The 25201-nt window shown below is 51.8% G+C and overlaps 8 protein-coding genes across 8 annotated transcripts; 4 read left to right on the forward strand and 4 right to left on the reverse strand.

Annotated features, from left to right (window-relative positions):
* Positions 1-581: 581 nt before the first annotated feature.
* On the reverse strand, positions 582-2419 carry N7506_005102 (putative spindle poison sensitivity protein Scp3; the record flags this gene model as incomplete). The annotated part of the gene is made up of 3 exons (XM_056954396.1): positions 582-1922; positions 2011-2132; positions 2188-2419. Coding segments are annotated over 3 exons (1695 nt in total), but the record flags the coding sequence as incomplete, so codon positions are not given.
* Positions 2420-2814: 395 nt separating this feature from the next.
* N7506_005103 (uncharacterized protein) lies at positions 2815-6934 on the reverse strand (the record flags this gene model as incomplete). The annotated part of the gene is made up of 7 exons (XM_056954397.1): positions 2815-2871; positions 2892-3301; positions 3353-3401; positions 4446-5795; positions 5849-5968; positions 6028-6748; positions 6825-6934. The coding sequence occupies 7 exons, from the start codon at positions 6932-6934 to the stop codon at positions 2815-2817; spliced, it is 2817 nt and encodes a 938-aa protein (XP_056813286.1).
* A 419-nt stretch (positions 6935-7353) lies between these two features.
* chl1 (DNA helicase) lies at positions 7354-10278 on the forward strand (the record flags this gene model as incomplete). Its single annotated transcript, XM_056954398.1, has 6 exons — positions 7354-7471; positions 7713-7879; positions 7941-8555; positions 8618-9283; positions 9341-9511; positions 9568-10278. 6 exons carry the CDS (start codon positions 7354-7356, stop codon positions 10276-10278), a joined length of 2448 nt encoding a protein of 815 aa, XP_056813287.1.
* Positions 10279-12224: 1946 nt separating this feature from the next.
* On the forward strand, positions 12225-12659 carry N7506_005105 (uncharacterized protein; the record flags this gene model as incomplete). Its single annotated transcript, XM_056954399.1, has 1 exon — positions 12225-12659. One exon carries the CDS (start codon positions 12225-12227, stop codon positions 12657-12659), a length of 435 nt encoding a protein of 144 aa, XP_056813288.1.
* Positions 12660-14644: 1985 nt separating this feature from the next.
* On the forward strand, positions 14645-15443 carry N7506_005106 (60S ribosomal protein uL15; the record flags this gene model as incomplete). The annotated part of the gene is made up of 3 exons (XM_056954400.1): positions 14645-14676; positions 14812-15010; positions 15225-15443. 3 exons carry the CDS (start codon positions 14645-14647, stop codon positions 15441-15443), a joined length of 450 nt encoding a protein of 149 aa, XP_056813289.1.
* Positions 15444-15941: 498 nt separating this feature from the next.
* N7506_005107 (uncharacterized protein) lies at positions 15942-17091 on the reverse strand (the record flags this gene model as incomplete). The annotated part of the gene is made up of 2 exons (XM_056954401.1): positions 15942-16660; positions 16719-17091. 2 exons carry the CDS (start codon positions 17089-17091, stop codon positions 15942-15944), a joined length of 1092 nt encoding a protein of 363 aa, XP_056813290.1.
* A 654-nt stretch (positions 17092-17745) lies between these two features.
* Positions 17746-23256, forward strand: pld3 (phospholipase D; the record flags this gene model as incomplete). Its single annotated transcript, XM_056954402.1, has 5 exons — positions 17746-18676; positions 18736-22512; positions 22647-23064; positions 23118-23186; positions 23250-23256. 5 exons carry the CDS (start codon positions 17746-17748, stop codon positions 23254-23256), a joined length of 5202 nt encoding a protein of 1733 aa, XP_056813291.1.
* A 300-nt stretch (positions 23257-23556) lies between these two features.
* N7506_005109 (uncharacterized protein) lies at positions 23557-25076 on the reverse strand (the record flags this gene model as incomplete). Its single annotated transcript, XM_056954403.1, is given in 4 exon segments — positions 23557-23987; positions 24013-24901; positions 24918-25017; positions 25072-25076. The coding sequence occupies 4 exon segments, from the start codon at positions 25074-25076 to the stop codon at positions 23557-23559; spliced, it is 1425 nt and encodes a 474-aa protein (XP_056813292.1).
* Positions 25077-25201: the final 125 nt, after the last annotated feature.

Genomic DNA, 25201 nt, shown 5'->3' on the forward strand with positions numbered 1-25201 from the left:
TCAAACGGCGTCAATTCCTTCTTTCAAGCGCAAGATTTAGCAATTGTATGACTAGGCAGACTATTTCAATGAGAGATACTTTCTACTTTATGAGAACATGTTTATTTGCACGTATCCAGTTTGTACAGGCCGAGTATTCCAGCAGAAGACAAAGCCTCGAAGAAACAGAAATAGAAAAGAAAACACCAAACGCAGGTCGTGAATTCATGAACAGAAGAAAGCAGGAAATCAGAAGGTCAGGTTTAACCCAAGCATACAGAACACAAAGATTAATACAGTTGATGGAAAATAACCCGCACCAGAACATATTGACTGGTCTAGATGAACGAAAGAGCAATGCAATGCCACAGTCTATGGGCAAGATGGGGTTTTGTGTTTATGTCGCGTTCTTCCCTTTCTTTTCTGTCTTTTTTTTTTGGCCCGACAGGTCTTTCTGAGAGACGTGTGTATTATCTCCCGTTTTTGGAAGTATGTGCCCAATTGAACTCCAATGTCCTTTTTTTCTCCTCTGGTTTTGTTTTGTATGAACATGTTTCAATGGACAAGTCTGAAGTGGCGTATCGTCATGAGGTGAAAAGGGCTTAGGAGGAATCGGTGGTTTCTTTGTTCTCACCCCAGGAGGTGCTGGTCCGCTTGTTGCCCACTTCCTCTTCCATGTCAAAGACGAGATCACTGGGGTCTTCTTCTTCTTCGATTTTGGTGGTGTTGACGGGCGAGGAGATGATACGATCCAGACGACCACTTGGGCCCGTGGATGACTGGCGAGCGGAGCCAGGGTGAAGGGACATACCTCCAAGCTGATCGGAGATCATGGACATGGATGATTGGCGTCCAGGGCTGGAAAGGAAGGATCCCCCGTCGTGAGAGGCTCTGCTGCTGCCAATGGGACCAAGGCTAGGGCTGGTGATGGGGTTCAGGGATGATTCACGAAGAGGAGAGCCGATGTGGAAGGAGGAAGAGCCGTGGGACTCTTCTTCTTTGCGCTGACGCTGCTTGGCAAACAATGCACCAAATCGGGACGGACTAGAGGCCAATGGCGAACCGGTCTTGGAGAAGCTGGTGCTGGTCATACCGAGACCGCTGATGTCTCGGTGACTGGAACCCAGGTCATGATCGGTCCGGGAAAGTCGGCGCAGCTTCTCCTGCGGGGTCAAGACATCATCGTGCAGGTTGACGGGCAAGTAGTCTTCCTCCATGGGGAAATTCTCGTCCCAGTCCTCGAGGGCTGTAGGGCGTGGGACACTGGCGGAAAGCATGCGCGGCTTGACAGGACGGGAAGAATGCATGAACCGAGTGCCAATGGTGTCGTCGGGGGCAGGAGGAGATGATCCGATATTCGATCCCGGCCTCCGCAAGCTCGTGCTGTATCCGATGTCGCGCAAGTTCCGGAAGACATCCGCCTGACCAGGTCTCTGAGCCGGAGGCGACTCCAATCCAAACTGCGACGGCACCGAAGCAGCCACCGGGCCATAGCGAGCGGCGTGGGAGATGCCCTGGCTGTCAAAGGAGGCCGGGAGCCCCGCGTCAAGGGCGGTCAGGTGGTTGTGGTTGGGCGACATGGGGAATCGAACGTCGTCAATGGGGGAGCCGTACTTGGACCCGGCATCGGAGGCGAGACCCGTGTCGATCGTCGGGATTCCATCGTAGGGTTGCTGCTGCTGGCCTTGCAGGGATCCATACTCGTCCTGCGGGGGCATCTGCGGGGCATATCTGGGCTGCTGTTCATGGCCATTCATGCGCTGCTGCGAAAGCACCGAGTTGGTCAAAGCGGAATCCTGGTTCACGTAGGCTTGCGGGTTCACTCTGCCGCCCAAATTGAGGTGACCACTTCCCATTCCCATGCCTCCAGTGGGCCGGTTGACCCTCCGTCCATCTGGTAGGATATGCGCCAGTGCGCATTTTGCGCCGAATTTGCAGTTACCCTAGAATTGTCTTTCCGTTAACTTCCAAATCCCTCGGAAGACTCCAAATGAGGAGATACAACAGGGCGAGAGGGGACCGGGCTCATACCTTGGCGAAATATTTGCATGGGGCGTACTCAATTCCTGCGTCGGTGGAGTGTAGAAAAGGACAAGCAGGGCCTGCCTGACACGCGCCCTGTCGGAAGAACTTGCAAGGAACATGTTTGGTATCTGTAAAAATATTCGGTGAGCTTATATCCCGAGTCCGGAGATGTCCAGGACTGACTCTTGTTGCTCTGGTTCGGTGGGCTGCGGGCAACGTCGAGTCCCGATGGAGTGCGAGAGTGGCCGTTTTGGGGCGCGGCCCCGGAGGAAACTGGGACAGGTGCGCGACCTCTCATCTCTGTGTTGGTATGAGATGAAGGGAGAGAAAACACCTGGAGTGTGAGAGGGGTTGGAGATTTGGAGAGGGGAAAGACGATAGGCTCGGCGGGCGGTGGGTATGAGTCGTAAGTCCGACTACATATCACGATGATTGTCAATGATTCAAGTAATTCAGTGGAGATAGAGAGATAGAGAGGGAGAGAGAAAGGGAATGATAATTAAATTAATTGAAATTCTTTATGAAAAAATAGTATGCTCATCAACTTCATCAACCTCATAAAACATCAAGCTTCGAATACTTCCGTCCTCATGACCCTCCGCTGCCTCCGCTGCCTCCATTCCATCGACTCCAGGCCTTTTGCAGACCGTCGAATCAAATCTCCACTGCGGACGGAAATACAATTATAACATGCTCGCACACGGTCCTATCGCCTCCGTGACTCTCGTCTTCTCCAGACGTCAAATGATGTGAAGGTGGGGAACTGGAGGGATCATCATCGCCTCGATCGGTTCTTATTGGAGCACTCCTTCAAGCCCCAGCGATTCCTGACACCTTGTCGTCAGAATCCACTCGGTATAAATGAATCTGAATGTAGGTCAACTTACCCACAGTTCCACCGCCGTCATACCCTCCGGAACAACCTCAGAGCATTGTCCCCACAGCTCGCGGCAGATGCGCCGGCGGACGCTGGCATGTCGCTGCCACTGCTTCCATTCCGTCTCAAGCTTTGCTCGTGCTGCCGGTGAGAGTTCCACGGGGTCATCCTCGTGGTGGCGTGCCAAGCGCGTTCGGATCGCCGACTCTTCACTCTCCAAGTGGCTGATGTCGTGGCGAAGTTCGGAGATTCGAGGCAATGCTTTCAGACTGGCCAACGCTGCTCGGGCCCTTTTCTCCTCGGTTTTTAAGGTTGCAAGCTGACTCTCGAGCTGGTCAATTTCGAGCTTGAGCGCCGCCGCCGCGGAAGGGGTCATGACGTCCGAGGGGTCTTGTAGGGCATGGTAGACAGTTTGTTTCCCTGTCGCAACTAAACGACTAGATCTGTTTGGTTTGGAAGTCTTTCACTTACCAGAAACTCGTCCTTCAATCTCCTTCTTTTCATGTAAGCCTCGAAGAATCTTGGCTGCTTGGGCTGCACGAACATATATATCAGCAATGTATCGGGTAAGATCAATCAGCCCGCCCTACTCTTGGAAACTTTGTTGTGAAGGTTTGCAGAGACATCAATGGCCTGGAGATCGGTCAGCAGCCAGTACAGCTTTGGCATGGAACAGAAGGAAGCTGACAGAATACGGACGGCTGCCAGGCAAAGAGTGTTAGTACACGCGAACTGGGACTGGACCAAGAAACCGTGTACTTCTGCTGGCCTGGGAGTTCGCAAATAAGCTATTGGTCAAACTGTTATGATGACTACTCACGAAGATACTTCCGCACCATGGATGTATCTTGAAGGCAGTTAGCAGGTCAGTCCTCGAATGGCCAGGATCTACTGGAGCTCTCACCATCGTCATCGGCATCATTCTTTTTACGAGCCATTGCGGATGTTAGATATGCGAAAAGATAGACTGGAGAAAGACAATTGGCACGAGTGTGGGCTGCTGGCAAGTTGAAAAAGGTTCAAGTCTTGCTGGAAGAGCGAAGCAAAGCCAACTATCGTCCCAACCACGTGCTCAAGTCTACCACCCATCGATCTTCATCTTCACCCAAAGTATACGCCTACCACTCTCTCCTGGGAGAACTATTGACTGGTAAAGAGGGGACTAGTTCCAAGGTCAATTGGTTATTCATTTGTAGGTCACCTTGGAAGGTTGACTGATATCTAATCGCCTAGAAATCCACAGAAGCCGAATAACCATATGTTCAGACAATGCCCCCTGGCAAACAAAAAAGGAGAAAGAAAAGGGTCACAGATGCATTCATGAAATAAAGAACACCCCCGTTGAGATCATTCGTCCCCGGACGACGAACGCTTTTATTGAACCCCGGGATTATAGAGAGAAAATGCACAGCATGGAAGGACGCGGTAGAACCAAAAAAAAAAAAAAAAAAAAAGAATCATCTGATATTAGATAGGAATAACGCCCGGGGTATCACATCACAATCTATTCAAGTTAGCTCGAGTTCACTTCAACTGAACAGAATATCATCTGGAGAGTACTCACGCAATCATTGTCATTCTTCGCACTAGGAACACCCATTTCCTCAAAGGTCTTGGGTCCCTTGCTTGGTGGCTTGCTACTGTTGGCTGGCTTCGCGGCGGGCTTCTGCTGCGGGGGCGGGGCAGATGCGGTCGACGAGGCAACCGAGGGAGCTGGCTGTGGCGTAGAGGCACCAGAGCCCCGAGAGGGTTGTCGGGACTCTGTGCGAGGAGGATATGAAGGAGAGCCCGGGGGACGGGGGGACGCCTGCTGCCTGGGCGAAGGGAGTCCATTCTGGGATGAGACGGCTGAAACGGGGGTGCGCATGGGTTTGCGATCCGGAGGACCTGCCGAATCCAATCGAGGCGGGGGACGTCTTCCGCCGGGAGGTGGCATGGGTGCGGAATATCCAATATCGAGACGAGGAGTTCCACTCGGGCTGATCATGTTACCGCTCTGCGGGCTGGTGGGCCCAGCAGGGGCGCTGAGTGGTGTTCCAGGGCCAGGCTGGCGGTAGTTCATGGGACCAGGCCCAGGCCCACCAGGTCCGTATGAGGGGTTGCGAGATCCAGGGCCCGAGGGAGGCGGGCCACCGTATCCCGGGGTCGCGTTCTGTCGCAAGTTGGGGTTGACGCCGAAAGCAGAGCTTGGGCGAGGGTCGGACAGCTGGTATCCCTGCTGTGGCCGGGGACGAGTAGAGTGGGGACGGTCAGGGTAAGGAGCGGCAGTTGGGGGCCCGTCCGAGAGGGTCATCCTCGATGGGTCCGGCATTTGTATATTCTCCGGGGTAGTCTCCAAGGAGTTACCGCGCTGATGAGCGGTGTATCGCGTCGACTTGATCCGTGAAATCGCTACCTTTTCGTGGTCCTTTCGCGACAGAGTCTTGGAGCGAGAGATACTTTCGATACGACCAGATGCATCTTTGTTGCCGCTCGCAGCGGCCTTGGCATACCAGGAGCGAGCTTCCTTGATATCAGATTGAACAAAAATGCCAACCTCATAAAAGTAACCCAACGCAAACTCAGCGGTAGGGAGACCGCTCTGCGCCGCGCGCTGAGCGTAGGTAAATGCCAGTTCGTCATTCTTTTCAAAGACCCCCTCATGTCCACACAAGAACCATTTGCTGATCGCCATCTCGGCTTCGGGTTCTCCTTGGCGAGCCGCCAATGCGTTGTAGTGCAACGACAGCGCCGGGTTGAAATCACAACTCAGCTGACAGAGTTCATAGGCCGCACCCATTTTAACCTGGGCTTTGGCGAATCCATGATAGGCGGCCTTCTCGATATTGACACGGGCCAGGTCGAGATCCATCGCCAAGAAAGTCTCGGGTACACTCACTTGGGGGAGCTCCCGAGCGAGAAGCATACCATATACCTATTGCCTATTAGGGTAATTCCGACGGGAAGAATGTGCTGGGGTTCACTCACATATGCACCTTGGGGTGCGTTCTGATCGCATGATTGCGCCGCCAGGCGAATATACTCTAGGCCAGTGTTGAAATCCTGTCGCTGGCCATGTTGACCCAGCAGAATCATCATTCCCAGGCGCTAAAAAAGTCCGTCAGTAACTCACATTCCCGGCAAACACTCCCCTCGGTTCCACTCACATAGTAGGACGCAGAGTCCGCCCGCCCGACACCCCGCTGGTAATGTTTGATCGCTTTCTCTGGCTCCCCCGAGCTCTCAAACTGCATTCCGATTCGGTATTCAGCACGCGCATATCCCTTCTCGGCCGCCCGCGAATACGATCGGAATGCCTCCTTGCGATCCACGGGGCATCCAAATTTGCCGAACTCGAGCCACATGCCCTTGATGAACTCGGCTTTGGGGTGGCGCTGTTCAGCCAGGAAGCCGACGATATTCATGGCGTCCACCCTCAACTGCCGCTCGACCTGCGGGGTCTGCGGGCGCGGGGGCTGCGTCACACTCAGTCGGGCCTCGTTCTGCGCGGCGACCTCGACAAAGGCGAGGGCGTCCAAGGCCCACGCCAGCTGCATCTCGGGGTCGGTCGTCGAGAGCACGGCCATCCGCGCGCGTTCCAAGCTCGCTTCCCTCTGTTCATCGGTGGGCGGGACGTTTGGGGGCGGGTTCCGGAGGACGGGGAACGGCGAAAAGTTGGGATGATCCATACTATCGTAGGTGGCCGATTGCGCGTAGGAGCTTGGATCATGCACTTGATTGTGTTGAGGAGGGCCTTGGGCCGCCGAGGACGTGCGCTCGGGATAGGCTTGTTGGTACTGCGCGGGCGGTTGGCGGCGGGGGTCATGAGCGCGATGTTCCAGCTGGGCGATGTTGTCCTGCATGTTCTCAGGAACATCTGGCATGACTCTACCAGGATGAATCAGTACACGTAATTTTGGCATGGTGGGTGTGTATAAGTTTTTGACTGAGGGAACCCATGTACCTTTGAGGAGAGGGGGATATGACCTCCGGCATGTAAAAGTCATCGTGACCCCCTGGATACCATGTCGCGCCCACCCGTGGCTGACCACGACCCTGTGGCGGTCTATTCATTGTGTCGAATAATAGGGAGGTTGAAAGAAAGAGAGGGCCAGGGGAGGGGGGAGAATTAAGAGGGGTGCTTTGGTGTTTAAATGAAAAAAGAGGCTGCCAAGAGGAAGTAGAGTCCACTTCAATACATTTGGTGTTACTTCATGACCGTTTGGAGTACAAAAGAGGTAAATCATCAAGTCAATTACTCCGTACAATGACTCGCTTGGTGAAGTTATTAATAGAGTCGATCTCTCAGCCCTCTTCCGCTTAAGCTCTCTGCAGAGACACTCAGCCTCGTTCAAATGAGACATTCAGAATCATCCATCATCGCCTCATTGGACTGGTAAGAAGATGCAGGCAGATACATATTACACTCTCCTTTCATCGACTCCACCATTCTCCGCTTTCCCTTTCCCCAACTCCAATCCTTCTGACTGGCTATGATGGCCCAAAATTTCCACCATCCGTACACGCCATACGACATTCAACTGCAATTTATGCGGGCCTTGTACACCTGCCTGGAAGAGAGCAAGATCGCCGTCTTTGAATCCCCGACGGGTAAGCCGCCCTCCCATTAGCCTAATGCACTTAATCTAATCTGACACAGGTACGGTAAGTGTCCCTGCGTCTACGCGCCCCAACACTAGTGACGGGCCTCGTAGGGAAAATCCTTGAGTCTGATATGTGCCTCTTTGACCTGGCTGCGAGATCACAAACGCAAGGCATTCCAGGAATCCGTGGACGCCACAGGTATGAGAGAAATGAGCTCCAGCTCGAGCCGACAGCTCTAACGTCGCAGGGGACGATGAGGAACCCGAGTGGATGCTCGAGTTTGCCAAAAAGGAATCCAGACGCGCTCTGACCGAGAAGAGACAAGAATTTGAAGCGCGACTGGCAAAGATTCGCCAAGATGAAGAGCGTTTGAAACAGGCCCAGGAGAGCGTTGAGCGACCTCGAAAAAAGCAGGTACGCATTAGGATTCCTAACAGACCCTGCGAGTCTCGAATTGACCGAAACAAAACAATAGCGGTTGGAGGAGCCAGCTTCAGAACCGACAGCCGACGAGGATCAATTTGTCCTCGATGACTATGACAGCGACACGGAGGGAACCGCCCAACCAAAAGATTCTGACGGGCTCTCCGCCAGCACTCTAGCCCTGCTGCAAAAATTTCAAGGGCAGTTCTCCGCGCCGAAGAAAGAGGAAGGGGAAGAGGAAGACGAAATCAAGATCTTCTTCTGTTCGAGAACGCATTCGCAATTGAGTCAATTCGCCGGCGAGTTACGGCGCGTCACGTTCCCGTCCAGCCTTCCTAACGATCTTGATTCTGAGACCCAGGAACTCGAAGAGCGGGTCAAACACCTCTCACTGGGCTCGAGAAAGAACTTGTGCATCAATCCTCAAGTTCGCGCCTTGGGGAATAATACAGCTATCAATGAAAAGTGTCTAGATCTACAGCAGCCCGGTGTGGCCGCTGACAAAAAGTGCAAATTTATCCCGTCCAAGGACGATGAGGCTTTGGCACTCGAGTTCAGAGACCACACACTGGCTACAGTCAAAGATATTGAGGATATTGGCCAGGTGGGCAAAAAGCTTGGAATATGCCCTTATTATGCATCACGCCCGGTGATCAAGCACAGCGAGGTAAGTGACTTGATCGTACTTGGTCGGAGAAGCTTCGTGTTTTGGTCATTAACTCGAACTAGATTGTGACACTTCCCTACCCCCTGTTATTGCAGCGGTCGGCTCGGGAGGCCCTGAACCTTTCTGTCAAAGGTCACATTGTCATCATTGACGAGGCGCACAACCTTATGGATGCCATAGCCGGGATCCATTCGGTGGCAGTATCACTGGGTCAACTACAGACGGCCGTGATGCAGCTAACGACGTACGCTCGCAAGTTCAAAAATCGGCTCAAAGGGAAAAATCGCAATTATGTTGCGCAGGTCATCCGCCTCGTGAGCTCCATTGCGGAGCATTTGAAGTCAATCTCCCAGCAGAAGGGACCACTCGAAGGCTCCCTGCAAGCATCAGATCTCATGTCGGGCAAGGGCATAGACCAGATCAATCCATACAAACTATCGCGGTATCTGCAAGAGAGCAAACTTGCCCGGAAGGTCGACGGATACCTTGAATCATCTCAACAGCCACAGCCCGGTCGTTCTAGAGACAGAACCACCGTGCCGGTTTTGTTTCATATCCAAAGTTTCCTGCTTCCCTTGATGAACCCATCCGAGGAGGGACGACTTTTCTTTCAAAAGAGCCCTGACGATATCGTTCTAAAATACATGCTTTTAGATCCTACTAATCACTTTCGAGAAATCGCAGAAGATGCCCGCGCTGTGATTCTAGCGGGCGGTACCATGTCCCCTGTAAGAAACAGAAGCAACTGTCTGATTGATATCTGAATCAATACTGATATTTCTCAGATGTCGGATTACGTGAACCATTTGTTCTCCTACCTACCCTCCGAACGACTCGGTACCTTCAGCTACGGCCATGTGATTCCCAAAACCAACTTGGTCGCACAGTCCTTAACCCAAGGCCTCATGGGGAACGATTTTGACTTTACTTACGAGTCACGAAGTTCCGAAAAGATGGTAAGCACCCCGTTTATACCCGAATGTGACGTGACAGTCATTGATGTGTATGATAGATCATCGACCTTGGGCGGACGATGGCAACCTTCTGCCAAGTCATCCCCGACGGCGTCGTCGCATTCTTCCCCAGCTATGACTATCTCAGCCATGTGCTGAGTGTCTGGAAAAAAGTAAATGCGAGTGGTCAGAGCACCTTTGACCTGCTGGCACGCAAGAAAAAGATCCTGTACGACTCTCGAGAGGCAGTAACATCGACCGATGTCTTGCTGCAAGAGTACACCGAAGCTATCGAGTCAGGGTCCGGTGCCCTGCTCCTGTCCATCGTGGGCGGCAAACTTTCGGAGGGAATCAACTTCTCTGACAGACTGGGTCGCGGCGTGTTCATTGTCGGTCTGCCATTCCCCAACATCCGCAGCGCGATCTGGCAGGCCAAGATCCAGTACCTGGAGGAAAAGACCTACAAACAAACCACTGGCTCCGAAGCAGAAAGGAAGGCGGCGGGCAAGGCGGCCGGGAGAGACTTTTACGAGAATTCGTGCATGAGAGCGGTTAATCAGTGTATTGGGCGAGCAATCCGACACGTCAATGACTATGCTGCTATCATCATGATCGATCGTCGATATGAATCTGCACGGATTCAGGGGAAACTGCCCGGTTGGATTCGCGGGAGCCTCGTTCCTGCACCTCCCACTCGAGCAGCTCAAACTACCGTGCAAAGACTTACCAAATTCTTTGCTGAGAAAGGGTTTCAAGAACAAAGTAAATGATTTGACTGGAACAATTAGTTCATATTATAACCAATTGATTTTAAGATCTATAATACCCATAGGGTAGATAGTAAACTTATTAACATGAGTAGCTAAGTATTGGCTTAATCTCGTATTGCGATTGGTAAAGGAAGAGAGCTATCATCCATTTCGAGACCTCTTTCCAACTGTCTTTCCAACTGTCTTTCCAACTGTCTTTCCAACTGTCTTTCCAACTGTCTTTCCAACTGTCTTTCCAACTGTCTTTCCAACTGTCTTCCTAACTGTCTTCCTAACTGTCTTCCTAACTGTCTTCCTAACTGTCTTCCTAACTGTCTTGCTTGCCTATATCACATAATCTCTCTCGCCATATGCTGCTTCCATACATGCACTTCCTTCCTTGTTATTTCCATACCCATGATTGTTGCTTCCTCCCGGGCTCCTGGTTGTTCATTGCTTGCTTCCTTCATGGCTCTTCTTCCCTCTTCTTCTTCTCTCCCCATCATGGGTTTCTCCGTTGAATTCCACCTTCTTGCTCTTCATTCTTGTTAAAAACAATAACTGACTCATCAGTCAAAGAGATGGTATCCCAGGCCGTTCGGGATGGGCTACTGATCAAAGGGAAATACTTCCAACGCCAGCAGCTCACGTTTACAAGCATCCGGCCTATCCTTGTGAAGGGCTTTGAGCTGTCTATGAAGTGGGGTGACTCCTGAAGAAACAACACCATCTGAGATGATTCAAGATCCGACCAATATGTCAGAATGTTAGGGACTGTCTCCAGATACAGCACTCGCCTGAGTGAGGATACAGCCCCTAGGTCCCGGTTTGGGGCCCTCAAATCGGGCAATGCAAGCCAAACACGGAAACGAATGGCAGACCACGCACAAGAGGATCGGATTGCGTCCAAAAAGCCGTTCGTCAACTCGGTTTGACAAGTGGACCGCCATCTGCGTTCCAACAGAGAGAGTATGTTATGGGACTCTGGGAGAAATTCTGTTTGTCTGTTGATACAGAGTGAGTGGTCTGACCCGTCCTTCTTAATCGAATCCTACTGACGGACGAGCTAGCCCCGAGAGTCTTCCTGAAGAGGAAACCATCCTTCGGTTTCTATACACGATCATCAGACGGACAGAATCAAATCTGTTGACCAAGGAGAAGCCGTCTCGTTCTACAATCCAAAGTAACTTCCAAACATTTCTCGCCGTGATGGAATTTACATTCGGACCCCCATTCAGGCAGATCTCGTCAGGTTTATCGGCAAAAGCTACAGAGATCATTGCTCAAGCGGTTCAAGACGGATCGTTGCACAAAGGCAGATTTCTCGAGCGCCAACAGCTCACATTCAGATCCATCCGACGGATGCTGGTTACAGACTTTGATCTGTTCATGAAGCAGCCGTCTATTTGTTCACTTTTCTATTCGAAAAATCTTATGATGATCCACTTGGCGGTTATGCTGCAATCCTGCCTGTATGCACGGGCCGGCGATATTGTCCGGTCCCAGGGATATACCGCAGATGAATCAACAATAATTAATTCAGTGATCACGGCTTAGTCAAGTCTTCTTTTACTCGACTAACCACAATTACTCGACGATTAGTTGGAGAGACACCTCAAAAGACACCTCAAAAGACACCTCAAAACAGGTCCTGAAGGTGATGATAGCTCCCGAGGTCTCTTCGGTCGTCTTTTTGGCCACGTGTGAACGCGGCGCTCAGACTTGTTTATGAAATGGAACGACGTGGAGTTGTCTTTCCAAACGGATGCAGTGATTGCGTCCATTTCCTCGTTGGAGAGCAAGTTCTCCGTTAGATACGAGAAAGACAAAAAGTGAGTTGAATTATTCAGCTTGAACAGTCAAGCCCAGCAGGAAAATGATTGTACTAACCTCTATATCAGAGGGATACCCCGTCCGAGCTGAGAGTGGTGCATGTCAAACCGATATCGTTCGGAAAGGACGTTTCCATGTGCATCATCAAAGCACTATTGATTGTTGCCGCTCATAGCGGGCAGATTGACCCAGACGTTGAACGGGCTCTGGGCTACTGGTTCAGAACCCCCACGCGGACTATACGATGGAAGTTCGGGGGCCGTCCGATTCTGCACAGAACACATGTCGCGTTGGATCCCTCCAAACAAGAAAAAGATCTCGATCTCCCCCTCGCGATCTCCCAACTCAATAAAAATGTCGGCCGACTGGCTGAACAATACGGAATCATAGGCAGAGTTACCACACATGACATCCGGCGCAGCGCCGCTGCCGAGATCAGTCGGGTGCCACAAGAGCAGACTCAAAATGTTGCGGCGGCAGCGAGCCTCATGGGCCATACGGTCCAATCAATACTGGCCGGTGTGATAAATGAGTACATCGGTGACCCGGACATTGACTTCTGGGAGTGAAGACGGAACCAGCAAGGACATAACTTCCGTCGTGACCCTATGGTTTCATCCGAATCATTTCAGCCACCAGTGGTAACGAACGAACGGATTAAGGAGTTTCGAAACACATACCCAGATTTTGACCGAGCATCGGAAACTACAATCCGGAACAGGATTCGCTGGATGGCCAAAAAGGATTGGGAGAACCGGCTGATCAACTCGAATGGGCCGGCCGAGATGGGGTCTCAAGACCCCCAACCCCAAGTCCGACGTGCTGGCATGTTCAATGGTGATGAGGAGCTAGAAGACATCATATCGTCAAGATGCAGGACCGACGAAGAATACGTCCGCATGCTAGGTATCGATCTCATCCGTGGGCAGTTTTGGTGGAGCCAAGCTGTTGCAGTACCAACCTTCCCTTTCCCCCTTACTACTACAAGCCTCAGTTCGATTGGCAACGGAAGAGAGCTATCATCAACTTCGGGACCTCTTTTCAGTTGTCTTTTGAACTTTCTTTTGGACTGTCTTTTCAACCCACTAATTCCTATCCCTCTTACTACCGTTGTCCGAGCCGGGCAATCAGTTCCCAACCCTGTTGTTCAAGCTGAACCACCAACGTCTACTCTCCCAGCCAACATTGTCCGAGTTAGGCAATCAGTTCCTGGCCCTGTTGTCCAGGCAGTGGATTCAGTTCCCGGCCCAGTTCTTCGAGCCGAGCCGCTCATGTCCACACCTCTCACCACCATTGTTCGAGCCGAGCTATCGGTTCCCGGCCCCGTTGTCCAGGCAGTGCATTCAGTTCCCGGTCCCATTGTTCGACCCAAGCCGCTAATATCCAAGCAATCAGTTCCCAGCCCTGTCGTCCAAGCAAAGCAACCAAACCTTCCCCCTGCGACGACATATACTCAAGTCAAACCAGACCATTTTCTCTTAGACCCCCCTCATGGTGATTATGTCTCTAATCATGTTAACCAACAGACAGTTGCCCATCCTATATTTATATCACATCCGTTCCACCAGATCATATTATATCCATTTGAGCCCTTAAGTCATGTCTTTATGTCCGTCTCAGCTACCCCATTACAAATTTGATGTCTCAGGGTTTCCGATCCTCATTGCAGATTATTAACTCCATACCCTAATTGATCAACTCCTGTGATACTGAACAGCTTTCAGTTGACATTAAGTCTATAATTGCTTATAGTATTGTCCTATTGGTAATTTAATCTAAGTAATCTATTCGTTATCTTAAAGACGACAAAATATACCTTGGAATTAATAATACAATAGTTTCTACCTTAACCATGTGTATGATCTTCAATAACATTCCTAGTCTCATATGTTCTACTTTATTAATTGTTGCCTAGTAATTGTAATATTTGAGGTCGTTCTATACTTACCTATATAACTTCTATTATAGCTATTTATCTTAATATAGTAAGACTGGTCAACCAAACCTTGGAAGAAAGTCTTGGCTAAGCCTTGAACTGAGAATGAGGGATTGGGGACCAGCGGTCTTTTTATTTCATAAAACGCTCAAAATCCTTCATAAGTTTGCGCCGGATATTTCTCAATGTTAGCTACATTGGAATATTTCCCTTTGATCAGTAGCACATTTTGAGAGCGGACCAATGATTTGATTGATACTGGAAAGTCGATTTTTAGTAGTAGTCGAACTGATGCATGTTGGTGGAGCGCTCATAGTTGAAGATGTAATTGATTGAGATATTGTGGGGTACGTTGAACATGGATGGCCTTGGAGCCATGAAGCATCAACTCAGTGTATCACGTGATATTCATATCAGGTGATCTCTTTAGGGCTAGATTAGCTAGTTTCATGGAAGTGCTGACTAAGATAGTCGACTCGGAAGCCAATCACAGCAGAGCCTGTTAGGGCACACAGGTCCGGTCAGCTGCCTCCTCTTCCAAGTGGATTTCGATCATACTTGAAGACTATCCCCTTCAACGCCAAACATCCACGATCTTGTCGATAACCCGCCGACAAGATGCCTACCCGTTTGTCCAAGACCCGGAAGAGGTGAGTCAACGTCTCTCTCTGTGCTTCCTCGAATCGAAAAAAATCTTCAGTCGCAGTTCGCGACCGAATGAAAAAAACGACCTCGACAGCCGTCGCAATCCTTCCAGCATATCACTAACCTTTTCTTCTTTACAGCCGCGGCCACGTGTCCGCCGGTTACGGTCGTGTCGGAAAGCACCGCAAGTCTCCCGGTGGTCGTGGTATGGCCGGTGGTCAACACCACCACCGTACCAACATTGACAAGTACCACCCCGGTTACTTCGGTAAGGTCGGTATGCGTTACTTCCACAAGACCAACCAGCAATTCTGGAAGCCCACTGTCAACGTTGACAAGGTACGTGACATCCTACGAATCGATTCGACATGAGAATGGAGAAATGGATTTTTTTTTCTCTGTGTGTGGAGGGGTATGCTTGGATTGGTCTGGACTACAAGAATGCGAATGGCGCATTCACAAGAGGAGTGAAGGCCAATCCGAGGATACACGACGCATCATGGGGGAAAAAAATTGAGCTTGGAACATTTGCTGATCAGGTTCTCTTCTACAGCTCTGGTCTCTCGTCCCCGCCGAGCAGCGTGATGCCTACCTGAGCGGCAAGAAGACCGATGTCGCCCCCGTCATCGACCTCCTCCCCCTCGGTTACTCCAAGGTCCTCGGAAAGGGCCGTCTCCCCCAGATCCCCGTCGTTGTCCGTGCCCGTTACGTCAGCCGTGACGCCGAGGAGAAGATCAAGGCCGCCGGTGGTGTTGTTGAGCTCGTCGCATAAGCGTTTCGCGACGATGTTTCTCGAAGAAGGCGGGTGAATAGGGGCAATTTGTAGCCCAGCTGTGTTTCGACTTGTTCTGTCGGCTCAAGCTAGGAGGACGATCGGAGTTCGAAAGAGATCTGCCCGCACCGCAATCAAGTCGGGTCGAGCGATCGAAAATAAAAGGGTTTTTTTTGTATGCAATCCAAGCATAGCACATGGCCTCCGAATGCCCTTACGATTTCATCAATTGTGTTTACAAATACCATAAGGAGGAATTTTTTTCAAAAAGGTCTCGGTGCATTTGCCTCTCGTTCACGAGGGTGAGGTATATCTCATTACTGAGTTACGCTTGTGTAGATTGGAGTAGTCATTCGAGTACGGAGTACTCCGTACTGCACATGTTATGCACTAACAATCTGATCAGTAGATTTTGATCGACTGACGTTGTGGATTTTCATGTCGTCATGCATTGTCTATACCAGTCTAGACAAATCGAAATATTTACAGTCAAATCATTCACATCTTTGACTCACGCACCGAGCCTCGGCGTCCTGTCTCCGACTTGGCTGCCAGTGTCTCACTAATGAAACGCACTGCCTGGTCCACCATCTTGTCGGTGACTTCATGTCCCGCCGCCTCGTCAATGATATCCTCAAACGATACGGCTCCATCACCATACCACCCATCGCGGGAGATGGCCTTCTTGAACCAATCAAGGAAGAGCTCACCCCGGTGGTAGGGAACTAGTTTATCAACACCACCAGCCAAGTTGAGGATGCGTTTTCCGGCCAGGGTACGGTCCAAGATCGGTCGTAGAACCTGCTGCTCGCTCTCCGATGGCTGGGGCAGCGGGCCCTCGCGCAAGGGACCTGTCACCGGCCCACAGTCGACATGTTGCAGCAGCATACTGGCCGGGTCTAATCGCTTCACAGTATCTAGGAATGAGGATGGGAGGGCTTCTGAACCGAGGACATCCTTGCCGGGGGGATCACTGTTTGTCCAGGATGGCAATTTTGACAGACGAGCGCGGTCAGCCATCAAGTTGATATAGTCTGGACAACCGATAATGACGACACCGGCAGTGATGCGAGGCTCGTGCAGCAAGCAGCTCCACGCGGCATGTCCGCCTAGTGAGACGCCCAATACGAGGTTCTCCGTGATCTTGTGCTCGCCATGGGGGAAAGTGTAAGAGGCAAGGTAGTCCATCAGTACTGATGTATCTCTTGCGGTGCCCTCTGGTTCTCGTTAGCAGATTGCCTCGGTACATGCATATCATAGCTTTTATACACTTACGAAAGATGGAAAACATATCCTGGGCGTGTCTCGGGTTTCCCTTCTTCCAGGACTCATTCGCAAGCGGTTCGATCTCGCGAGAGCCGTGGTTTCTCTGGTCAAATGCCACTGCAATTAGACCTTTGGCCGAAGGCGTGTCCTTGATTCTGGTATTCCAATCGGCAATAGCTGCATTTGCTACGCGGATCATCCGCTTCTGGGTACCTAGACGGGGATGAAGAAGCCATAGACAGGCGACCTCCGAGGCCTCGGAACGGAGCTCTTGTAAACCAAAGACCGTTACAGAGATGCCGGCGATTGCAAAGACATCCCTGGAGGCAGCAGGAGGCTTCTCCCGGCCTGAATCATCAAAGGACTTGAATGGGTCGGTCATTGTTTTCTGAGAGTGTGAAGAGGGTTGGAGGGGGTGTAGTGGGGAGGAAGGTGACTCGGGTATATAACGACATCATGCCGAGGGTCCTCCATGTACTCCGTAGTAGCCGTTAGGCTAGTCTCTCAATTTTGGGTCTTATGCTTCTTTTTTAAAATTCCTACTCCGTACTTTAATAGTCCTTTTACTTTAACCTGCCACTCTGTTTATTTGCTATTTTTGACATTGAGACGTTTTGAGCATGCTTATAGATCGAAGTATAAACCAAGTGGAATACAAAGTAGAATGAATGTACCTGGAAACCAAAACAGAAACCAAATATTCTTCACTCAATGGCCCATTCAAATATTACTCCAGTATAGAGAATAAAGCAATTATCAATTAACTCCCAATTGAAAAGAAAAGAGTGAAGAACTGACTGTCGCAAGTAAAGCACCGTGCCCCTTTTTATCGTTTGACCGCCCACTTTTCTGGGGGCGCAGTACAACGGACAGCTCCACCGCGGACTACTTGTATTTCTCCAGCTCCTTGAGTGATTCGGTTTCTTTGGAGCATGCTGACCAGTTGAGACAGGAATCTCATGTAGGTGGTGGTGCCTGACTGCCCCTCCCTTGTGAAACTGCAACTGATCATCACCGTGCATTAGCAGATTCCACCATGTCGGCCTCTAGTGTCCACCAGGACGTTGAAACGGGCTCCTTGAAGCTCGATACGAAAAAGGCCCTGCTGTCCAACTCCAAATCAAAATTAGCCTCACCATTCCCTTCCCCCACCGATACCAAACAACCGGCCTCCGTCAGGAACAGCCAAGGCACGGACGAGAACCAGGGGACTGGCACGCGAGCAGAGAAGGAAAACACGCGTCCGGCTTCTCTTAAACATGGCTCGCCGAGAGGCAGGTCCTCCCTGAGCACACGACCCCCGAACCGATCAACCGACGACCCACAACAACCATTCACTCGCCATCAGCGCCAGTCCTCTGTCCCTGGAGTATCTCCCCCGTCACGCGCCCAGAGTGTCCAATTCCGCGATACCGATACCGAGCTTCCCGAAGCATCCCAGTCCCGACCTCAGTCCCGACCCGTCTCTCAACATGGGGACGAGGAAGATCAGGGCCCGAGAGGGAAACAGTCATTGTTTGGCAAGCTCAAGTCCCTCGCCGCAGTCTCTCACTCAAGATCACCAAGCAGTGCGAGTGCGGATTTCCGACCAACTCAGGCCGACCTAGCGACCCCGGGCTCGGAAAGAGGAGAATTCAGATTCCCGGAGCCTCTAGAAGAGGAGGGAAGCGAGGGGGACGCCGATGCGGAAGAAAGCGGAGGCGAGCAGCGCGATTCTCGACCCAAAAAGAGAAAGCAGAAGCGAAGAAAGCAGCAGGAGAACGAAGACGGGGTGCAGACAGCACCGGGAACCCCTAAAACGGGACGCAGGCCATCGTTCCACTTCTCCTCTTCATTTGCTCCGTTCGAAAACTACAGAACCAATTTGTTCCCCCGGCGAGCAAGCACAACTGACTTCACACCCCAGCCCCGGGAGGGCGTTTCAGAGGACGAAGGACGGGAGAGGCTGAGCCGCCGCATGAGGAGCCGTCCGTGGACAAACACACGGGGGCGAGCTACACTGGGCGAAACCCCGATGGCACTCAAGACGACCAGCGGCCGTCGAATCTACGGCGATTGACAGGGTTCGCCGGACAAGGAAACGAAGAGAGCTTGACAGCGAGTTGGAGACGTCATCGAAACGAGCGAGGCACCAGTGCCAGTGCGCAGCGATGGAAGCAGATCAAAGCAGGTCTCAAGCTCATCGGCCAGCGACGAAAGCCAGAAAACACGGTGGACAACAAAAAGTCCGCTGAGCTGCTCGCCGAACTTGCTTCTGCCGTACCGGCTGCATTGATCTTGGCCAGTGCATTCCAGCGTGACGAGCATGGCAGTAAAAGGATCCCAATTCTCCTCGAGCAACTGAAAGTTCGGGTCACCGACAGCCGAATTGACTCTCACTCGGGCGATCGTCACCTGGTATTCCGAGTTGAAATGGAGTACGGTAGCGGCATGACACGAATGAAGTGGATTATCTTCCGTACACTGCGAGACTTTGCCAACCTCCATCTCAAGTACAAGCTTCATCTTGGAACTCAAAAGTACATTCAACTTCGCACGAGCGAGAACAGCCCCAGTCTCCCCCGTTTCCCCCGAAGCGCCTTTCCCTACATGCGAGGCGTTCGAGGTCTGGAGAGTGAGTTCGAAGATGAGGACGAGGAGGGTGGCTATGAAACCGGTGCTGAAGGTATGAGCGGAACGGAGAGGCCGCCCATTAAGAAAAAGCAGAGCCAGCAGCCACATCAGCGTCGCCCTTCTGGTCCGCTTGCTCGCAGGAAGTCCAGCATTACCAACCAAGAAGGTGAATCTGCTGCCGGAGCAGGAGGACCTTCGTCCACCCATGAAGGTGTCTCAGGTGCCAGGAAAGAGACGTACCCTGGGAAACAGCGCAAGAAGCTAGAGCTTTACTTGCAGAAGATGATCAGGTTCTTGATCTTCAGAGCTGACAGCAACCGGCTGTGCAAATTTTTGGAATTATCCGCTCTGGGTGTCCGATTGGCCGCAGAAGGCAGCTATCACGGCAAAGAAGGGTTCTTGATCATCCAATCCTCCAAGGGCCTTGATTTCCGCAAGGCACTCACTCCGTCCTTAGTCAAGAAACGCCATTGGCCGAAATGGTTTTTGGTCAGGCACAGCTACGTTGTCTGTGTGGACTCTCCAGAGGAGATGAACATCTATGATGTCTTTTTGGTGGATTCCAACTTCAAGATCCAGACACCGAAACTGAGCCTCCGTAATCAGAACCCCAAGGATCTTGCTAAATCCGCCAAGCAGTCGGCCAGGCACCCTCAGCATCACACTCTTCGACTCGAGAATTCTGAGCGCAAATTGAAACTCCTGGCCCGCAACGAGCGTCAATTGCAGCAGTTTGAAGACTCGATCCGCTTCATGGTTGCCAACACCCCATGGATGCGTCCTAATCGATTTGACAGCTTTGCTCCTGTTCGACAAAACTGTTTCGCGCAGTGGCTAGTTGACGCACGAGACCACATGTGGGTTGTGTCGCGAGCCATCAACCAGGCTAAGGACGTCATCTACATCCACGACTGGTGGCTCAGTCCAGAACTATACATGCGTCGTCCCGCTGCCATCAGTCAAAAATGGCGATTGGACCGCCTCTTGCAGCAGAAAGCACGGGAGGGCATCAAGGTGTTTGTGATCATGTATCGCAACATCAACTCCGCCATTCCCATTGACTCGGAGTATTCCAAGTTTTCCCTTCTCGACCTCCACCCCAACATCTTCGTCCAACGTTCACCAAACCAGTTCCGCCAGAACACTTTCTTCTGGGCTCATCACGAGAAGCTTTGCCTCATTGACCATACTATTGCCTTCGTTGGTGGCATTGATCTCTGCTTTGGACGTTGGGATACTCCTCAACACCAGCTGACTGATGATAAGCCTACCGGATTTGAGACCACAGATGGACCCAAAGACGCAGACCACTGTCAGCTTTGGCCAGGCAAGGATTACTCCAATCCTAGAATTCAGGATTTCTATGATTTGGACAAGCCGTATGAGGAGATGTACGACCGCAATGTTGTGCCAAGAATGCCCTGGCACGACATCTCCATGCACGTCGTAGGCCAGCCTGCTCGTGATCTCACCCGTCATTTCGTGCAACGTTGGAACTACATTTTGCGCCAGCGGAAGCCTACGCGGCCGACACCCTTCCTACTGCCGCCCCCGGATTTCAATCCCGCCGATCTCGAGGCTTTGGGTCTGGATGGAACCTGTGAGGTGCAGATCCTACGATCCAGTAGCATGTGGTCCACAGGTACCCCTGATGTCACCGAACACAGTATCATGAACGCCTACGTGAAAATGATCGAAGAGTCCGAACATTTCGTGTATATTGAAAACCAATTCTTCATCAGTACTTGCGAGATCGATGGTCGGAAGATTGAGAACCTCATTGGAGACGCTTTGGTCGAGCGTATTGTTCGAGCAGCCAAGAACGAGGAGGCATGGCGTGCTGTCATTGTCATCCCATTGATGCCAGGCTTCCAGAACACTGTCGATAGCGAGGGTGGAACAAGTGTCCGTCTTATCATGCAGTGTCAATACCGCAGTATCTGCCGTGGAGAGACATCCATCTTCGGTCGTCTTCGTGCGCTCGGTATTGACCCAGAAGATTACATCCAATTCTTCAGTCTTCGAACTTGGGGCAAGATTGGGCCGCAGAAGACACTGGTGACTGAACAACTTTACATCCACGCCAAGTGCATGGTTGTCGATGATCGTGCTGCCATCATTGGATCAGCAAACATCAACGAACGATCGATGTTGGGTTCACGAGACTCCGAGGTCGCATCCATTGTCCGAGATACCGACATGATCATGTCAAGCATGAACGGCAAGCCTTATCTCGTCGGACGATTCCCCCATACTTTGCGTATGCGTTTGATGAGAGAACATCTTGGAATTGATGTAGACGAGCTCATGGAGCATGACTTTGCCACAGAAGAGGAGTTGCGCAAAATCGAGGTCGCCGAAGGGGCTGGTCGCCCTGCCAATGACCGCGAGCACCGAAATTCAGGCTCCTCGGTCGCTGAACGGCAGGATGAGAGGGAAATGGTTGAACGTCGACACCGTGTTCAAGACGAGTTCCTTTCTCGCTCTGAGGCGATGTACAGCTTCAATCACGACGTGGACTGGGAGCAGGGTGCTAACCCTAATCTGAAATCGAATCGGAAGCTCACTGCTGACCCGCGAGTGACAGACAACTCAGAGCACAGGAAGGACGTCGAAGGTGATGGCCACGATCGACTGACGGCTGCTGCTCAGGCTGGGCTCGATAATGCGCGTGATTCTGATATGAAGAATGGACGAGAGACACTGCTTTCCCCCATCGCTTCAGAGGGCAGAGGCACCCTTGAGCGCCCGAGGCCATCATCGCAACAAAAGTCATCTCGAACGTCTTCCACTGGTCAAGACCGGCACCCCGGGTCTGCGGGCGAAGCCCACACCTCAGAGACCAATGGAGATGCCACCACGCAACGCCATGGGGCCTCTGGATCATCATCCCGCGAGTCCGAGACAAATGGTACCGGGCTGACTGTTTCCAGAGAAGAGACTGAAGAAACTAAGAACCATCATCCATCCGCCCCGGATCTTAAGCGCATCTTCATTGACAACGACTGCATGAGAGACCCAGTCATCGACGGCTTCTACCTTGACACTTGGCAAGCTGTTGCCGAGAAGAACACCAAGATTTACCGCTCTGTCTTCCGATGCATGCCGGACAACGAGGTCAAATCCTGGAAGGAATACAAAGAGTACGCCGCATATGGAGAGCGGTTTGCCGAAATGCAGAGCCAGCAGGGTAATAAACCGAATCAATCTCAACAAAAACCAAATAGCCCCCTCCCGCTGGCGGTGCCGTCAGCTCCCCCATGTCAATTGCCTCCCAATTATCATTCATCACCCCACCCAAGGCGGCCGACGGGTCACCTGCAGACCCCAAGAGCCCGCAAACCATCGATGAGAAGATCGGATCTGGGAATGATTCCGCCCGCCCTCTATCAGAGAACCTGGCACAGCAGGAGACTTTGTCATCGATTGATGAAAAGGCCGCCCTTAAGACTGCATCAGACCCAAACCTGTTGAGCAGTGCTTCGAACGGAGCGGGCAACGACGACGCTGTCGCCGGCGAAGACTCTGAAAAGCCACGATCAGCTTCAGCCCAAGTTGACTATTCTGAAGCTGTGAACCTGAACCTGAACTCTACCAGTCAGTCTCGCAGGCGCAGGCGCAGAGCTACAACCATTGGCTCTAAGCGGGACCCTCTTGGTGGAGACGAGTTCATGGACAAAGGTCGTGCCGAGGACCTTCTCAACAAGACTCAGGGCCATCTCATCCTGTGGCCGTATGATTGGTACGTATTGTTCTCACTTACTTTCTTGAGACCAGACACTAACGAAGCTCTAGGCTGGAAAAGGAAGAGCAAGGGGGAAATTGGCTCTACGCTTTGGATCAGATTTCCCCATTGGAGATTTAGTAAGTTGACACCGACACCTGGACATGCCCTGGATCTGGAATCGCGTACTGACAGCTCTTTAGTAACTAATTCCTCTTGGCTTTGCACTTGGCGGCGTCTTCTTGATATAATATAGTATGCTCGTGCTTGCTTTTTTGATTCACTTCTCGGGCGGTATTATAGCGATTGATGCATTTTCATTCTCTTGGATTTTCTTTGCTGCCTTTGGTTTCATAGTCTTAGACTTGTTTGGCAAGCTTCTGGTACTAGCGATCAATAAATTAATGTCTTCTCCAGTCATACAGGTATTCGTTGTTGTCAGTAACAGAAGGGGAATCATGGAATTACTATAATACATATTTATACAAAATCGCCTGAGATTCATCCTGGCTACCACCAAAAGAGTCGACGTCGCACACTCTCAAAGTTCTTGAAATTGGCCCGCAGAGCTGAGACAAGAATACTCGAGTTCGTCTTCGGGTTGTCCGCCTGCTCATCACATGCACGACGAAGCCGTTCATATGCGGTTGCAAAAGTGCTCTGTACTTCAGACACACGGGTACAAGAACGACCGAGGTCATTCATATAATGCGTGGGGTCCTGTATGCATAGCCGGTTCGACACGGGGGTGTTCCCTCTCGCAGCGGCGGTGCGCCTAGCACTAAGGAGAGACCGCTGGCCGCGCTGCTGGGCTGTTTCCTGCTCGCCTATGTGTATGGCCTTGTCGGCGCCAAAGAAACCAGGAGGGTCGACGGCAACTCCCACGACTTTGAGGTCAATCTCAGTGCCATACAGCTTCAAGAAAGCGAGGAGCTGGTCACCTAGGCTATTGGGGGGCACGGAAACGTCCATGGTTCATTTTCAGGAATGCCACAATCATCATGTTCAGCGCATCGGGGCTGAGGCTTTCTCGAACTTCACCAAAGAGCTCATGTGCTTCAAGCAGTGTGCGTGTTGCGGCATACAGAGGCAGGAGCGAGGGGTACTCGGCGTGATAATCCTGCAGATACTCTGTGATGGCAGGGATTCCCTCGCCACAGTGGAATTGCATCAACAGGGTCGTTGGCAATTGTATAGCGGATAGCGTGGTGTGCAGTCTATCGATTAGAAAGACATCGTAGGCCTCTTCACCGTGTTTCTGCAAAGCCCTTTCAACCTTACGAAGAAGCTTCATATGGCGATGTTGGATTTGAGGCCGGGTGGGGCTTGGTCTTCGATCACGCGCTGGCGATCGGGGGAGGTCTTCGAACGGTAAAATGAAGTCCAGGTCGGAGTGTGCCAGAGCCAGTCCGGTACGATGAGACCCAATGACTATGGGCGCATGGGGCACCACGTCGCGGTCCAGAGCGGCGACTGCTCTGGCCCCGAGCGTCTGAATTTGAGATCGCTCCTCGGCGGTTGGGGTGAGATATGTGGCCAACGCCCGAAGTTCCGTGTCTAAAATCACCTCGGGACTGGCGCGCGGGAGCTCTAGATCTCTCAGCCAAGGGGTCTGCGCCGTGTCTTTCCCTGCCAACTGAATTGCATCTTTCCAACGGAGATGTGCGTGATAGAGGTGGTCCTCATCGTCGAAGATATCGTCTCCGCTCTTGCGCTTGCTTTGGCGTTTCTTAGACCCCGATGCCGGCTCGGGGGACTTGTGATCTTCTGAAGTTGATAGGGCTGGATCCACGGGGGGGTTGATATCCGGCGCGACTTTGAGGTGGAATCTCGGGCCGCCAGAGCCCCGGAGGATCTTCCTTGGGGTATACTTTGCGGATCAAGCCAGCGCGATTGGCAGCCCGATGGGCCTCGAGGGTCTTTCGGAGGCTGTTGGCGAAGACATCGGGGGTCTTGCGTGTCGTGGCCGAACTGTGAAATCTGTGGAGAGAGAGGGGAGGCCTCTTAGCCGCATCTCATGCTCACTGCATTTTAATCGTGCTAGAGACGATGTCAGCATGCCGAGGGTGGGAAGAAGCTGATATCCTGTTGGTTGGTTGTAATCGGATAAGGAGCCTCAGGCATACAGTGAGGCCTCAGGCAGTAATAGAGATCA

This window comes from Penicillium brevicompactum, assembly GCF_028827555.1.
Source record: "Penicillium brevicompactum strain IBT 35665 chromosome Unknown utg000003l_segment0_segment0, whole genome shotgun sequence".
In the NCBI taxonomy this organism is placed as follows: Eukaryota; Fungi; Ascomycota; class Eurotiomycetes; order Eurotiales; family Aspergillaceae; genus Penicillium; species Penicillium brevicompactum.